The sequence below is a fragment of the Chlorocebus sabaeus genome, chromosome 11 (assembly GCF_047675955.1).
Source record: "Chlorocebus sabaeus isolate Y175 chromosome 11, mChlSab1.0.hap1, whole genome shotgun sequence".
NCBI lineage: Eukaryota > Metazoa > Chordata > Mammalia > Primates > Cercopithecidae > Chlorocebus > Chlorocebus sabaeus.
Window position 1 is genome coordinate 585,335 of NC_132914.1, and position 17,361 is coordinate 602,695.

General features: G+C 40.8%; 1 protein-coding gene across 1 annotated transcript in view; it reads right to left on the reverse strand.

The window, feature by feature from the left end:
* Positions 1 to 17,101, reverse strand: part of KDM5A (lysine demethylase 5A) — a 96,399-nt gene extending 79,298 nt beyond the window's left edge. The window contains exons 1-3 of the mRNA XM_007967098.3: positions 16,442 to 17,101; positions 13,059 to 13,136; positions 11,087 to 11,209 (exon numbers count right to left, since the gene is read on the reverse strand). Of these exons, the coding sequence (XP_007965289.3) occupies positions 11,087 to 11,209; positions 13,059 to 13,136; positions 16,442 to 16,606 (366 nt within the window). The 5' untranslated portion in view covers positions 16,607 to 17,101. The remainder of the gene's footprint in view (positions 1 to 11,086; positions 11,210 to 13,058; positions 13,137 to 16,441) is intronic.
* Positions 17,102 to 17,361: the final 260 nt, after the last annotated feature.

Here is a 17,361-nt window from a genome sequence, read left to right on the forward strand (position 1 = left end):
ACCGCATAACATTTTGGTCAAAGACAGACCGCATATATGACAATGCTCCCATAAGATTATAATACCATATTCTTACTGAACCTTTGTGTTTAGATACATACACAAATACTTACCATTGTGTTACACTGCCTACAGTATTCAGTACAGTAACATGCTGGACACTTTTGCAGTCTAGAAGCAACAGGCTATACCACAAAGCCTAGGTGTGCAGTAGGCCATACCATCTGGGTTTGTATAAACACATTCTATGTTTGCACAATAATGAAATCCCCATGTTTTTCAGAATATATCCCTATCATTAAGTGACACGATTGTACAGGCAGTTTTCAATTTCACTGAGAAATAAGGGGACTGTGACACAGTGTTCGAACTCAGTTTCTCCTATTTGATTTGGTATATACTACTGTATCTTACTACATAAAAAAAAGTTAAAGCCAGGCACAGTGGCTCACATCTGTAATTTTAACACTTTGGGAGGCCAAGGCAAGAGGATCGCTTGAGCCCAGGAGTTCCAAACCATGCTGGGCAATATAGTGAGGCCCCCATCTCTACAAAAAAATTTAAAAATTAGTTGGGCAGGTCTGGCAGGGATCCCAGGACTTCGGGAGGCAGAGCTGGGCAAACAGCCTGAGTTCAGGAGTTCAAGAGCACCCCGGGCAACACAGTGAAACCCTGTTTCTTCTAAAAAAATATATAAAAAATTAGCCAGGCGTGGTGGTGTACACCTATAATCCCAGTTACTCAGGAGGCTGAGGCCCAAGAATCACTTGAACCCAGGAGGCAAAGGTTGCAGTGAGCTGAGATTGTGCCACTGCACTCCAGCCTGGGCAGTAAAGTGAGACTCCATCTCAGGAAAAAAATAATAATAATAACCGGGCAGGTGGTGTACCTGTAGTTCCCAGCTACCTGGCAGGCCAAGGCATGAGCATCAGTTGAGCCCAGGAGATCAAGATCGAGGCTGCAGTGAGCCATGATCACACCACAGCACTCTGACCTGGCTGACCTTGTCTCAAGTGACCCTGTCTCAAAAAAAAAAAAAAAAAAAAAGTTAAAAGTGACACATAAAATTACCACATGATCCTGCAATTTCACTTCTAGGTATATACTCAAAGAACTGAAAGGAGGGACTCACACAGATTCTTGAACACCAATGTTCACAGCAGCAACATTCTTGAGAGTCAAAACGGAACCAACCCAAGTTTATCAACAGATAAATGAATAAATGAAATGTATAGGACAATAAACATACAATGGAATATTATTCTGCCTTAAAAAGAAAATTCTGATACATCCCAAACATGAATGAATTTTGAAAATATAAGTAAAATAAGCCAGACACAAAATGATGACTACTATAAAATTCCACTTGTATAAGCTACATAGAGTAAGCAAATTCATAGAGACAGAAAGCTTAATAGAAGTTGCCAGGAGTGGTGGAAGGGAGGAGGTCCTGGAACTACACAGTGGTGATAACTGTACAACACTGTAAATGTACTTAATGCCACCGAACTCTGTATTTTTAAATGCTGATGCTATATATACAATTAAAAAAAAAAAAAAAAAAGATGAAAAGACGACTCTGGAGCCGACTGCCAGTATTCAAATTCCAATTCTGTCACTTAATAGTTATATGACCTTGGCCAGGCCTGGTGGCTCACGTCTGTAATCCCAGAACTTTGGGAGGCCGAGGCAGGCAGATCACCTGAGGTCAGCAGTTCGAGATCAGCCTGGCCAACATGGTGAAATTCCGTCCCAACTAAAAATACCAAAAATTAGCCAAGCATGGAGGCACACACCTATCCCAGCTACTATGGAGGCTGGGAGAATCACTTGAACCAGGGAAGAGGAGGCTGCAGTCAGCCAGATTGCACCACTGAACTCCAGCCTGGGCAAGAGCCAGACTCTGTCTCAAGAAAAAAACAAACAAACAAACAAACAACAAACACAGTTATATGACCTTGGCAAAGTTACATAATTTGCGATTCAATTTCCTCACCATCATCAAAATAGTAACAACAGTGCCTACACCTCGTTATGAGATTACTGTGAAGACAAATGAAATAAAATATGAAAAGCACCAGGATAAAATACTATACCAATGTTGCTGTATTAGAAATGTCTATGAGTGTGGACAAATGGAGGGAGAGGGTACACATACTAAAAATAAGTGAAGAAATGTTTTCAACTCCTGTGCTTTATGATGTTATTATAAACAAAGATGAACCTATGGCCAAAGTACAAATTTCCTCTAGCGAATTATCTGAAAGCTTGGTAGAAACACAAATTCATATACACAAGAGTTGAACACACTTCTAGTTCTTCAGCTCCTCTTATCACCCTTAAAGAAGCCCCTTCTGTTAAAAAGAATCAACCAGGGGAAAATTATACAAAGAAAAAAATTATTTTTCAAAGTCGGTAGTAAAGAGAAAGACGCAATGAAAGTGGTTTAAATAGAGGGCTATCTGGAAGCAACTGGATGGATTAGAGTGTCTTTCATTCAACAGGTATCTTTCCAGTGCTTCTATACTTCCCGCTACTATTCTAGGTACCTGGGATATATTTATGAATAAAACAAAGATCTTTGTCCTCATGCAGCTTACATTCTAGTGGAGGAAGACAGACAAAAAACAATGAACATAATATATAAATTGTGAAGTGATAAATACTGTAGAAAAAATTTAGAAAGCAGTCAAGGGGCCTCCAGGTAACACAGTAAGGATAATCTGAAGTATTAAACGATCACAAAAAGCCTCATTATAAAGGTGAAATCTAAGCAAAGGCTTGAAGGGAGTGAAGCAGTTAACTAGCAGATATAAAGGGAACAGACAAAGCAAAGGCTCCAAGTCAGAAGCGTGCCTGGAGCATCTGAGGAGAATAAGGAAGGCCGTGGGGCTAAAGCAAAGTGAACCAGCAGGGAGGAGAAGTAAAGGAGCTCAGGGAGGCAACAGGAGCCCTCTTATCTTTACTATCCCATACAATAATAACTCTGACATCATAATCTGCTTTGAATTCAAAGCGTTTCAAGCTGAATTTCCCTTAGTCATGATATACCTGGGTGGATCCAGTCATGATGTCCCACCTGGTTCTGGTGATTAGTAGCAGCCAGGATATGGCCATGACAAAGGAATAAACTATCTCACAAAGAAAATAAAACCATTACTTTGGCTCCATGCATACAATACTCTAACAACCTAACCGAAAAACTCACAAAACCTAATACCTGTTTTTCTTTGGCTGGCAGGTTCAAAGATTATCGTGCATAATTAAAAAACACAAACCAGGCAGGGCACAGTGGCTCACGCCTGTAATCCCAGTACTTTGGGAGGCCACGGCAGGTGGATTACCTGAGGTCGGGAGTTTGAAATCAGCCTGGTCAACATGGTGAAACCCCATCTCTACTAAAAATATATAAATTAGCCAGGCGTGGTGGCAGGCACCTGTAATCCCAGGTACTTGGGAGGCTGAGGCAGGAGAATCACCTGAACCTGGGAGGCAGGGGTTGCAGTGAGCTGGGATCACGCCACTGCACTCCAGCCTGGGCAACACAGCAGGACTCTGTCTCAAAAATAAATAAAAATAAAAAATATCAACCATTTACTCCAAACATCTGCCATGTAGTGCATCGCAACACTGTCCCCAAAAATATCACTATAAACCATGCTCTATAAAAAGACACACGGCATGCACTTGAACTGGACACAATCAAGACAAGCCCTTTATCAAAACTTGACCAAAAAGTAGTATCGCTCAAGACCAAAACGGCTGGGGATAAAGACAGTTTTAACATACCTGGGGAACAGTCTTCTACTTAAAAGCTCCCTCTAAAAAAATCCACTAAAAAGACAGGAAAGAAACAAAAAAGTATCCTCTCAAGAGGTCAAATAGACCAAGAAAGGAACCAAATACAAACAAATGTAAACAACATTTTGAAGCTATTGATAACTAACAAGCCAAAACAATAACAAAAACAGACAAACAAAAATTACAAGTTTAAAACTAAGTGCCTTGCAACAGAAGAAAGCCAGAGCAGCTTTTGCAACAGAAGAAAGCCAGAGCAGCTTTTGCAACATAGAATCTGGAAAGGCTTAAGAGGACCCCCTTCCTCCTTTTTCTAAAACAAGGAAAAAAAAAAAAAAAGAAAGTCTTAAGAAGTATTTAAGCAGCAGTACCTCTAAAAGTAGGGGTGGCAATGCAGCAGAGAACAGGATTGTGAAAACCTGTATAAAAGCACTTAGACCTCTCCAACCCCAGCAGAAAACTGAAGATTTACTCTCAGCAGAATAAGGGATGCTGAACTGAGAAAGGCATAGGTAAGTAAACTAAAGGACCAGCCTTGTCTAACATCTAACTAATAAAGAATTCCAAAAGAAGAGAAAAAATGAGTACACAAAATTATCAAAGAATACAGGAAAAATTAGAAGAATTGAAAGAAATGAGTTATCAGATTAAAAAAGGTTATTGAGAGCCATAAAAACAGTCAACGAAAATAAACTCATACCAATGCATATCACCGTGAAATTTCAAAGCCCTGGGAATAAAGATAACATTCTAAATCTTCAAGAAAAAAAAAAAGTCACAAAAAAACAATAATTAATATAGCATCACCAACAAGACAATAATTGAGTAAAGCTTTCAAAATACTGAAGTAAAATGATTTACAATCCAGGCTTTTAAACCCCACCAAACTACCAATAAAGTATAAGAGTAGAACATTTGTACACAAGCAAAAGGTCCTAAAAAATGTGTATCCCATTAACCATCTTTCTCATGAAACCAGCAGAAGAAATGTTTCACCAAAATGAGAGTAAACCAAGTAAAAGGAAGACTTACAACAAGGAAAAGAGGCCAAGGAATTCCCAGAATGATGGCAGTAAAAGGAATTTCCAGACTGACAGCTGACCTTAAAAAAACAACCAGTCAGGATTTGGAGTAAAAAAGACTCCAGGAAGAATGGCTCCAAGAAAATAAAGCTGATAGATTATCTGATGGGTAGAAGCATACTGAGAGATGCATACTTCTACTGGGAAGTTTGAAAATATATTTTTCATGGCATTAATTTTAGATTAATAAAAAATTAATGTAACTACACTAGAAGGGGGATGAAGGACATACATATGGGAAGATTTACACCTATTCTCTTACACTCATTCTCCATCTTTAACAGGAGGAAATCAGTATATGATATTTAAAACTGAGAAATGAAGAAACAGCATAACAAGCATATTACTTGGAAATACGAAGATCAAAATCAGAAACAGCTAAAAGAACTGAAAGTAATTAGTTCTGAGGAGTAGGAATGGGGGTGGAGATGAAGGGAGATGCTGATTTTCATTTTAAGCCGCCTTTTTTTTTTTTTTTTTAATAGACAGGGTCTTATTCTGTTGCCCAGGCAGTGCAATCAGAGGTCACTGGAGTACCGAACTCCTGGACTCAAGGGATCCTCCAGCTTCAGCTTCTCAAGTAGCTGTGACTACAGGCGCGTGCCACCATACCCATCTAATTTTTTTTTACGTTATTTGTAGAGACGGGGTCTCCCTATGTCTAGACTGGCAGGTTGATCTAGAATTCCTGGGCTCAAATGATCCTCTTGCCTCGGACTCCCAAAGTGCTGGGATTACAAGTATGAGCCCACTATACCCAGCCAAAGCCTTGTTTTTTTAAAAGTGTACTACTTTAATAAAAATAAAAATGTTTTGATGAGAAGGGCTAGACTGAAGGCTTCTTGCTGACGTGGTTATAAAAACTGTAATTATTCCGCTGGGCGTGGTGGCTCACACCTGTAATCCCAGCACTTTAGGAGGCCAAGGCGGCAGATCATGAGGTCAGGAGATCGAGACCATCCTGGCTAACATGGTGAAACCCCATCTCTACTAAAAATACAAAAAATTAGCCAGGCGTGGTGGCGGGCGCCTGTACTCCCAGCTATGGGAAGCTGAGGCAGGAGAATGGCATGAACCCGGGAGGCAGAGCTTGCAGTGAGCTGAGATCGCACCACTGCACTCCAGCCTGGGCAACAGAGCGAGACTCCATCTCAAAAAAATAAATAAATAAATAAATAAATAAATAAATAAATAAATAAATTGTAATTATTCATATAGAAGTCCATTAAATTACAGGCATTCCAAGTAATACTTTTTGTCATCAAAAAAAATAGGGAGAAAGATGAGGTGATTTAATCAAAACAGGAAACCATCACATTGATGACTTAATGACTCAGAAGACTGAAAATTTGCTTCCTGTCAAAAAGCAATAGTTATCATAGTAGTTTCAAATCATATCTATAAAAAAAACTCAATAGATGCCAACAAACTGTCAGCCAAAAATAATCTTTTTTTTAAAAAAGGGCACACCTAACAACCTTAAAACATCTGAATTCTCAGTATTTTCTGCAGTTTTCAGCCCAAGTCTCTTGCTAGAATAAAACGCCATGTTAATGAAATAAATAGTCACCCATTGATAACGGTCAGAATAAATTACCTTTGTGAAGAAGTATTGACTGGAAAGGAGATGAAAGAACCCACTAGAGTGCTATAAAAATGTTATATATCTTGATCTGCGTGGTGGCTACAAAACAGATGTATACATATATGAAGATTTATTGAACTGTACACTTAAAATTTGTGCATTACACTGTAAGTTATACCTCAATGTAAAAGAAAAAAGTTAATGTGAGAAGCAGCAATCTCACAATGACATTTAGGGAACAAAGTATTATAAATAAAACTAACTACAAATCAAAGTTTGTCTGCCTTTTAGCTTTAAATCTCAGTTTTGCAAGCATTCTCACAGGTTAGGGGAAAGAGATGTCCATGAGGACTTTAAAAAACCCACAAAAGACAAGACTCCGATAAACCCTCAGATAAGCACACTTAGCCTTTAATCACAACATATTTTCAACAAGTTTTCTGAATATTTAAACAAAGTGTACTTTTAGTATGAACCTTAAAAGGAAATTAGTTTCTCAAGATGGAGTTAAACAGTCTGGATGACCAATGTTGTAAGGAGAATTGTGAACAACTAAGTATTCAGATTAGGTTACCTTTAAAAGCCCCTTCCCGATTTTGAAATCCTACGACTTTAGAAAACCAGAAAAATGCAGCCGGGCACGGTGGTTCACACCTGTAATCCCAGCATCTTGGGAGGCCGAGATAGGAGATCACTTGAGATCAGGAGTTTGTGACCAGCTTGGCTAACATGATGAAACCCTGTCTCTACTAAAAATACAATATTAGCCGGGTGTGGTGGCGTGTGCCTGTAGTCCCAGCTGCTCCTGAGGCTGAGGCAGGAGAATCACTTGAACCCAGGAAGCGAGAAGTTGCAGTGAGCTGAGATCGCGCCTCTAGCCTGGGCGACAGAGGGAGACTCCGTCTCCAAAAAAAATGCAATTTAGCTTACCATCAGAATAAACCTAAGGTTTACCTTTTAAATGGAAAATCACAGACAGAGAAAGTTTCAATAGATTACTACTCATACTATTAATAAACACTTACTCTAGTAAATTCCTTACGGTATTTATGAAAATAGAGATAAATACTGGCCAGGCACAGTGGCTCACACCTATAATCCCTACACTTTGGGAGGCCAAGGCGGGCAGATCATTTGAGGTCAGGAGTTCAAGACCAGCTTGGCCAACATGGTAAAAACCCCATCTTTACTAAAAATACAAAAATTAGCCGGGTGTGGTGGCACACACCTTTAATCCCAGTCCCAGCTACTAAGGAGGCTGAGGCACAAGAATCACTTGAACATGGGAGGTGGAGGTTGCAGTGAGCCAAGATTGTGCCACTGCATTCCAGTCTGGGCAACAAAGCGAGTCTTGAAAAAAAAAAAAAAAAAAGTAGAAAGAGTTTCATTAAAGAGTACCACAACATATATATTGTTATTAATGATAAAATAACCTTTGAAAAATTTTTTTTTGAAACAGAGTTTCGCTCCTGTTGCCCAGGCTGGAGTGCAGTGGTACTATCTCAACTCACTGCAACCTCTGCCTCCTGGTTTCAAGCGATCTCCTACCTCAGCCTCCCGAGCAGCCTCCCGAGCAGCTGTTATTACAGGTGCCCACCACCACGCCTGGCTAATTTTTTGTATTTTTAGTAGAGACAGGCTTTTTTTTTTTTTTTTTTTTTTTTGAGACGGAGTTTTGCCGCTCTTGTTGCCCAGGTTGGAGTGCAATGGCGTGATCTCAGCTCATTACAACCTCCCCCGCCCAGGTTCAAGCGATTCTCCTGCCTCAGTCTCCCAAGTAGCTGAGATCACAGGCATGCGCTACCACGTCCGGCTAATTTTGTATCTTTAGTAGAGACGGGGTTTCTCCATGTTGGTTAGGCTGGTCTCGAACTCCCAACCTCAAGGGATCCGCCCGCCTCAGCCTCCCAAATTGCTGGGATTACAGGTGTGAGCCACTGTGCCCGGCCGAGACAGGTTTTCACCATGTTGGCCAGGCTGGTCTCGAACTCCTGACCTCAGGTGATCCATCCACCTCAGTCTTCCAAAGTGCCGGGATTACAGGCATCAGCCACAGTGCCCAGACAATTTTTGGAAATTTTTTGTATTTTATTCATGCTATACTCAAACACATTCAGAATCTTAAACAGCATCATACAGCAAAACTTAGTAGGTAAGTTTTGACTGAATAAAAATTTCAAAAAAGCAAATTATTAAAATGAATTTTTATCCTAATAGTTCCCTATAAAAACAAATCCACCACCCAAATTTAGCATAATTTGTTTTTTAGTACCATACATTTTCATATAACTACACTAAACAATTCTTGGTACAGTACTTACTTACTAACATCATTACCTGATTTAAAAAAGTCCCAAGCCGTATTTTAGCATAAGACTATACTTGCCAAATTTTTTGTAAGAGAATTCTGACCTGAAACTAATTTTAAAATGTATCATAAAAGATCATTTAACTATGGTTACTCTGTTTGTTTGGAAACAGGGTCTTGCTCTGTCACCCAGGCTGGAATGCAGTGGTGTGATGACAGCTCACTGCAGTCTTGACCTCCCAGGCTCAAGCAATCCTCCTGCCTCAGCCTCCTGATTAGCTGTGACTACAGGAGTCCACCACCATGCCAGGATTATTTATTTTTTAATTTTCTGTAGAGATGAAGTCTCACTATGTTGCCTAGGCTGGTCTCAAACTCCTAGGTTCAAGCAATCCTTCCACCTCAGCCTCCCAAAGTGCTGGGATTATAGGCATTAGCCACTACACACCACGAATTATTCTCACGTTTTTCCTTAAAAGTGAAATCTTACTGGCCAGGCACAGTGACTCATGCCTGTAATCCCAGCACTTTGGAAGGCCGAGGCGGGTGGATCACCTGAGGTCGGGAGTTCGAGTCCAGCCTAACCAACATGGAGAAATCCTCTCTCTACTAAAAATACAAAATTAGCCGGGTGTGGTGGTAGGCACCTGTAATCCCAAGTATTTGGGAGGCTGAGGCAGGAGAATCACTGGAACCTGGGAGGTGGAGGTTGCAGTGAGCCCAGATCACACCACTGCACTCCAGCCTGGGCAGTGACTCCATCTCAAAAAAAAAAAAAAAAGTGAAATCTTCCAAAAGTAACTGCAATTTAAATAAGAATAAATTTTTATTTCAAAATAGTATATAAATTATAAGATATGAAAGGCCACAAAAAGTTGTTTTATAAAATTTCTCAGATAATTAAGCAATAATAAATTTGTATTACTGTATTAACAAAACATATTTCAGCCAGGTGCGGTGGCTCATGCGTGTAATGTGTAATCCCAGCACTTTGGGAGGTCAAGGTGGGCGGATCACGAGGTCAGAAGTTCAAGACCAGCCTGACCAACATAGTGAAACCCCATCTCTACTAAAAAATACAAAATTAGCCAGGCGTGTTGGCACATGCCTGTAATCCCAGCTACTCAGGAAGCTGAGGAAGGAGAATTGCTTGACCCCAAGAGGCGGAGGTTGCAGTGAGCCAAGATCAGGCCATTGCACTCCAGCCTGGACAACAAGAGCAAAACTCCGTCTTAAAAGGAAAAAAGCGTATTTCAAGGTTATTACAATCTCAGCTTGCAGGTCAGTTAGTTTTTTTCACATTAGGGAATATAATGTTAAAAAGTTAACACAATGTGGGCAAAAACTTGTCTAAACTCTTCACCGTTAAGTTTCTGAGCTGTTGTTCATCCTACCGAATAATGATAGCCTCGGTTAGCCATTAACACTACACACAGGTATGAACAAAACTAATATACACCACACATAAGAATGCTGAGAAACAGGAGTCCCTTTAATATGCCAGATTTTCTCTTTTTTTTTTTTTTTGAGACAGGGTCTCACTCCTGTGACCAAGGTTGACGTGCAGTGGTGCAGCCACAGCTCACTGCAGCCCTGACTTTCCGGACTCGCGATCCTCCCACCTTAGCCTCCTGAGTGGCTGAGACTACAGGTGTGCCCCCACGCCCAGTTAGCTTTTCTGTATTTTTAGTAGAGATAGGGTTTCAGCATGTTGTCCGGGCTAGTCTCTAACTCCTAGGCTCAAGTGATCCTCCCACCTCAACCTCCTAAAGTGCTGGGATTACAGGCATGAGCCACCGTGTCTGGGCCAAATTTTCAATTAAGTAACAAAAAAGGATGACAAGCTCAACACAGAACATTGTACACTCAGCACAAGATAATATTAGCAGGCTAGAGTAATTTATTTTACATATTGTATATCACAGAGCCTGATAAATATTAATATTTGGTAATTACCTATTAATCTCAACAAATATAAAACAACTTTTAAAGATAACTTTGAGATCTCTCATTTCCATTTATTCAAATGTGCATTTCATTGTCCTTTTTGAGACGGAGTTTTGCTCTTGTTGCCCAGGCTGGAGTGCAATGGTGTGATCTTGGCTCACCACAACCTCTGCCTCCTGGGTTCAAGCAATTCTCCTGCCTCAGCCTCCCGAGTAGCTGGGAATACAGGCGCTGCCACCACACCCAGCTAGTGCATTTCACTGTCAAACAAATCCTCCACTGGAAGCAATGTTTACCACCAAATGTATTTGATATTCCTAAACTAACAAGCCTGTGCTCTAATTTCTAAACCAGTATAAACCTCACCTTGCTCAAAGCATACAGATCCAGGATTTTTCTCTCTACCACAGGGATCTTCAGAGTAGATCCTTGAAGTTCCCAAAATTTTGCTAGTTGATCCAAGAAATCCAGTCTCACTCTGGTCATTGCCTAAGATTATTAAAATAGAAAAATAAAAACTAAGATTATTAAAATACAGAAATAAAAACTAAGATTATTAAAATACAGAAATAAAAACTAAGATTATTAAAATAGAGAAATAAAAACTAAGATTATTAAAATAGAGAAATAAAAACTAAGATTATTAAAATACAGAAATAAAAACTAAGTTACAACTGAAATGCATGAGGACAACAGAGCAGGGGTCCTCAACCCCCGGGCTACGGACTGGCACCCGTCAGTGGCCTGTTAGGAACCCAGCCGCACAGCAGGAGTGAGCGGCGGCAGCAGGCAAGCATTACCACCCACTCTACTGTGAACTGCACGTGAGGGATTAACGTTGTGCGCGCCTTTTGAGAATCTAATGCTTGATGATCTGAGGTGGAACAGTTTCATCCTAAAACCATCCTCCATACCCCCATCCATCCATGGATAAACTGTCTTCCATGAAACCAGTCCTTGGTGCCAAAAAGGTCTGGGACCGCTGTAATAGAGGTATTCATTTCTCTAAAGAAATTCAAAGACTTTTCATTATTGCTTATTTCAACCCGGTAAAACTAGCCAATAGTAAAACTAGCCAATAATAAAGAGGCAAAAGACTTCTAATAAACTGTATTTATTCAGGCAAAAAGGTCACTCTGATTTATGTAAAAAGTTGTCATATTAGCAACCAAAACAATTTTTGTAAGTTGGTTTAACTTTATGTTGATCAGAAAATTTAGTAAATCGGATTCTCCTCTGTCTCTAACATTCTGTCATTTCACCCATAGGTAACATGCACACTTTAGGTGCATCAACTCTATACCTCACTGATACTAATATTCTTTGTCAAGCATCTAATTACAAGAGACTAAAAAGAAAAAATATGTATTGCGGCCAGGCGCGGTGGCTCATGCCTGCAATCCCAGCACTTTGGGAGGCCAAGGCGGGTGGATCACCTGAGGTCAGGAGTTCCAGACCAGCCTGGCCAACATTACAAAACTCCATCTCTACTAAAAATACAAAAATTAGCCAGGCATGATCGTTGTAACCCCAGCTACTAGGGAGACTGAGGCAGGAGAATTGCCTGAATCCAGGAGGTGGAGGTAGAAGTGAGCCAAGATCGTGCCACCGTACTCCAGCCTCAGTGACAGAGCGAGACTCTGCCTCAAAAAAAAAAAAAAAAAAAAGTATGTATTAAACTCTCAGAAATATTTTGGGGGGGAAAAACACTTCAGAATGACATAATAAACCTTCACTATCAATAATTTTCCTTCTGTACTCTAAAAGTTTTCATATCACAATGAAGAACCTTCTGAAAATCCGCAGACAGGAAAAACAGCAATACATAAATAGACTTCCATTTAGATAATTTAAGATACATTAGTAATGCTTAAAGGCAGATCTTAATAAATCAGATTAACACTCCTGGCAAAGTTCCATTAAAACCAAAACCAAAACAAAACAAAACTAACTTTGAAAACTAGGGTTTTAAAACAGAATTTAAAAATCCATTTTCCAAGAACGAAGGGAGACAGAAATCTTCGGAGATTAACAAAACTTTTAGTAGAGTAATAAACACTAGAGAAAGTAGAATTTAAGAATTCTAAGTCTCTGAAGCTAAGCATTGAACGTTTCCACTAGAAAAACAGGGCTAGACATAGTTTCTCATGATCTCAGTTAAACGGAGAAACCATAACTACTTTGCACAGTTTTTTAAAAATCACACTCTTCCTCCAAACATCAAGTAACTATTCAATACCAATTAACACAAACTCCAGGCTGTGGTCCATGAGCTTCTCAAAGTTCTCTACCTACAGCCCTATGAATCAGGAAGCAGAAACGGTGACAAAACACTTACCTCAAGTTCATTCAGGCGCTGGACTCTTGGAGTGAAACGAAAGCTTTTTACTTCACAGGCGAATGGAGGCTGCCAGTCCTAAACAGAGATTTTTTTTAAAAAAACACAGTGGTATTTAAGCAAGGAATGCGTTATTTATTCCCTTAAAGGGGGGTTTTGCCATAATCACGGTGCTAATAGACTAACTTATAAGACTTCTTTATTACAGAGACAGAATGAGCAATTCTTTTAGATAAAATAATTTTAATACAGGTTGAGTATCCCTCATCTGAAATGCTTGGGACCAGAAGTGTTTTGGATTTCAGATTTTTCCATATTTTGGAATATCTGCATATACATAAGGAGGTATCTTGGAGAGAGAAACCAAGTCTAAATACAAAATTATTTTGTTTCATATAGTTATACACATAGCCTAATGGTAATTTTATGCAATATTTTTAATAATTTGGTGCATAACGCTTGTGTACACTGGACCATCAGAAAAGAAAGGTGTCACTAGCTCAGCCACCAGTGTGGACAATCTGTGGTTGTCTGGCATCACCATCATTTCTGACTGTGAATTCTTACATGCTACCAAAAAACAATCATTTCCTTACACTTATTTCCACTTAAGTAGTTAACAGAAAAAATATAACATACCATTAATACAATGAAAAAAATAATCTACTCAAGCTGGGTGCAGTAGCTCAAACCTGTAATCCCAGCACATTGGGAGACTGAGGCAGGAGGATCGCTTGAGCCCAGGAGCATGAGACCAGCCCAGGCAACAAAGCAAGACCCTGTCTCTATAAAAGAAAAAGAATAATAATGTTTCAGGATAACTTGGTTTCAGATTTGGGAGGATTTCGGATTTGGAATTTTTAAAGTAGGGATGGATGCTCAACCTGTATTACTCAGAAAAGCAATCCTCTTCAAACCAGTCCCACTGTTTACCTCCCACAATTATGCTTTCCGAAGTTACTCAAGTGGAATTCAAAGAGGTCATGTACCACAAAACAGTGTCTAGTAAACATTCAGGTTTACCAAGATCAAAAAAAAACACCAAAAAATTTTAAAAACCAAAAAGGGTAAAATTAAAGATTAAAAAGAAACTTTTTTAACTTTTTCTTTTGTACTGTATGTGTAATGCGGCAGAGCACTTAATGTTACACAAAAGTTTTGTTCAAAGCCCAGCCTCTGGGAACCCAAATATTCAACAACAAAAAAAAGTAAGCACACACACAGAACAAGGACAGTTTCCAGACTGTGATATAACTAAAATCAGATAGCATATTTCAAGTGGGGTCTAAATAACATAGTTTGATTTGACCTAAATAACAGAATAACAGTAAACCTATTTTAAAACGTGAGTAGTCAAAAAAAAAAAAAAAAAAACCCAGGAGGTGGAGGTAGAAGTGAGCCAAGATAGTGCCACTGCACTCCAGCCTGGAAACTAAAGAAATTTGCTGGCCGGGCGCGGTGGCTCAAGCCTGTAATCCCAGCACTTTGGGAGGCCGAAACGGGCGGATCACGAGGTCAGGAGATCGAGACCATCCTGGCTAACATGGTGAAACCCCGTCTCTACTAAAAAATACAAAAAAACTAGCCGGGCGAGGTGGCGGGCGCCTGTAGTCCCAGCTACTCGGGAGGCTGAGGCAGGAGAATGGCGTGAACCCGGGAGGCGGAGCTTGCAGTGAGCTGAGATCCGGCCACTGCACTCCAGCCTGGGCGACAGAGCGAGACTCCGTCTCAAAAAAAAAAAAAAAAAAAAAATTAAATTCTGATTGTAAACAAGATTTATTTTCAATAATGTGACATAAAAAGAGAAAGCATTATTTCAACATTTTTTAAGTAAAAAAAAAAAACTTTTTTTTAATCGAAGTAACCGTGAATAGAATTTCTAATTAATAAATTCAAGAGTAGATGAAAATACGACTTAGGAAAACCTTCAATGCTTAAGATTTGTTAATATCAGGTAATTATGATAGAAAAAAAGGGTTAAATGGAAGTTTTTGGAGGATGGCAATGCATATCATCACAGCAATTATTTGTTAATCCTCTGCTTGCAACGAATAGTCTATAACCTTAAACTCATTCAACATAGAGCATTATGTCTGTTTCGGAATCAGAAAAACCGATCTAGGTTCAAAATATACTTTGCCACTTGCCCAAGATAACCCATCTGGTGTTTTAACTTATCCAGATTAGTCTCATCTGTAAAAGGTGGACTTTATTTACCTATCAGGGCTTCAAAGATTAAAGCAAACAATCTATAGGTGTTAAATTAGCTCCTCCTCGCTGTCATTTAAGTTTTTAATTCGCTGCGGTGCCTATCACTGTGGTAGTCAGTGGTGACGGCAGATGCTTTTTAAAATGCAACACTGGTTAACAGTGCTTAATATTTTATCATTACTAATACTAGACAAAACATAAAGCAAAATGCCTTTAAGAAGCAATGACTAAAGCAATGGTTCGAAAACCTCAACTAACATGAAGAATCATCTGAGACTAGCTGCTAGAAAAGCAGATTCCAGAACTTCCACAAGAAGCCTAGAGATCTGCATTTAAATAAGCATCCAGTTGACCCAGGTGCAAGTGGTCCAGCAACATCATTTAAAAAGCACTGGTCTAATGAGTAAAGAAAAACACCTTTTGACCTTGAGCATCTCACTCAACCTCTTGGGGCATTAATCCCCTCCACACAAGGGATAGTATCTACTTTCCTTACCTCAACGTTGAGATTATAATTAACCTTATAGGCAAACCTAGTTATCTGCAATAACTGTGATTCTAAAATCGTTGATCTTGAGTTCCCTATGTCAAGAGATTTCAACATTTCCTTCCACCTCCATTATAGATCAATTCTTCCTAAACCTCTCAATTTTAGAATTATTGCTGCTCCTCTTTCCCCGGTAAGACTTTCTCACTGCAGCAATAACTAGTCTGGAGTTCTATGTCTATAATACCATCTGGTGGAACTAGAGCTCAGATTACCTTTTCAGAAACCCTAGCCCTGAGACGAGGCCTGCAAATATTTGATCCAATCAGGTCTTGAATAGAGAGAGCCGACGATCAAACCATAATGAGGGTACGTGAGGGAAGAATATGTCACGTCATAATACTGTACTTTAATTAAACACCACATTGGCTAACGAAGGGCTTTAGGCCCACAGCTGAGAGAAAAGTATCAGTTCCCAAGTTCTAGGCGGAAGAGACCCCAGAGACACCACTTTCTCGCGTTCAGACGTGTCTACATAAGACCACAACAGAAACCGAAGCAGAAACATCCAGAAACAGGCTCCGGTTGTCTCAACATAAAGGAGAGTACATACAAAGTAAGGCTACACCCAGTGTACGGACTCCCCCATTCTTCCTTCTCCCCCTCTCTTCACAGACGGAGGTACCTTAGGCGGCCGAATTTTGCAGATCCCGGTTTTCTCCGCCAAAGGCCGGATGCGGCCGATAAAGCTGAGCGGATCTGTGAACTCCTCCCAGCTCGGCTCAAAGACGGGGCACTCCGGGGGCGGCACGAACTCGGCCGCGTAGCCCCCCGGCCCCACGCCCGCCATTGCAGCGGCCGGGGAGGGGGTCCCCGTGGGGAACCGGTGGAGAAAAGCTGGCTGAAGCCCACTGAGCCCGTTCACGTCCCCTGACAGGGGCCGAAGCGCATCTTCGCGGACAAGAACCGCTCAACACAGACACCCCACAATCGCTTCCTCCTCCCGTTTGTTATTGTTTCTTGCAAGGCTTTTCCTGTGAGGTTCAGGACTTTTCCGGAAGTTACTGTGCTGTCAAATCCCTCCGCCCCCCGCAGGAAACGGAATCCTTCCGCAGCGGCGCGACGCCCGGGTATCTGGCCCTTCCTCCTTCTTCCCCTGCCCGGCAGCCCAGTGTGGCTGTTTCTCTCCTTGCCTGCGAAAGTTCTGCCCAGTCCAACGACTCCGCGCGGCTCGCCCTGCGTAGGGGGTCGGGGAGGGGCACAATCTCTCCTTCACTACAGGTAGGGATGGAGCCAGGCCGACGGGGCGAGGCGAGGCGCGACGCGTTCTTCCGGCGCGGAGGAATGTGTAATGCCCCAGAGGGCAGAGGTTGTGCTTCCGGTGAGGAGGGTCCCTTTCCCTTTTGTGTGTCGGTGCACTGGAAAGCACGCAGGGCTTAGCATTAGCCCCCCAGCCTCGTCGCCCGTGCTTCGTGATTTGTTTTAACCTACCCTGCTGCTTTTATAGCAAGTAGCCTTTCCAGCATTTCTCTCTTTTTTAGCCCTTTGAATGCAGATATTTTACAGTAATCTCACTCTGCCACTTTATACCCGCCTCTTCTCCAG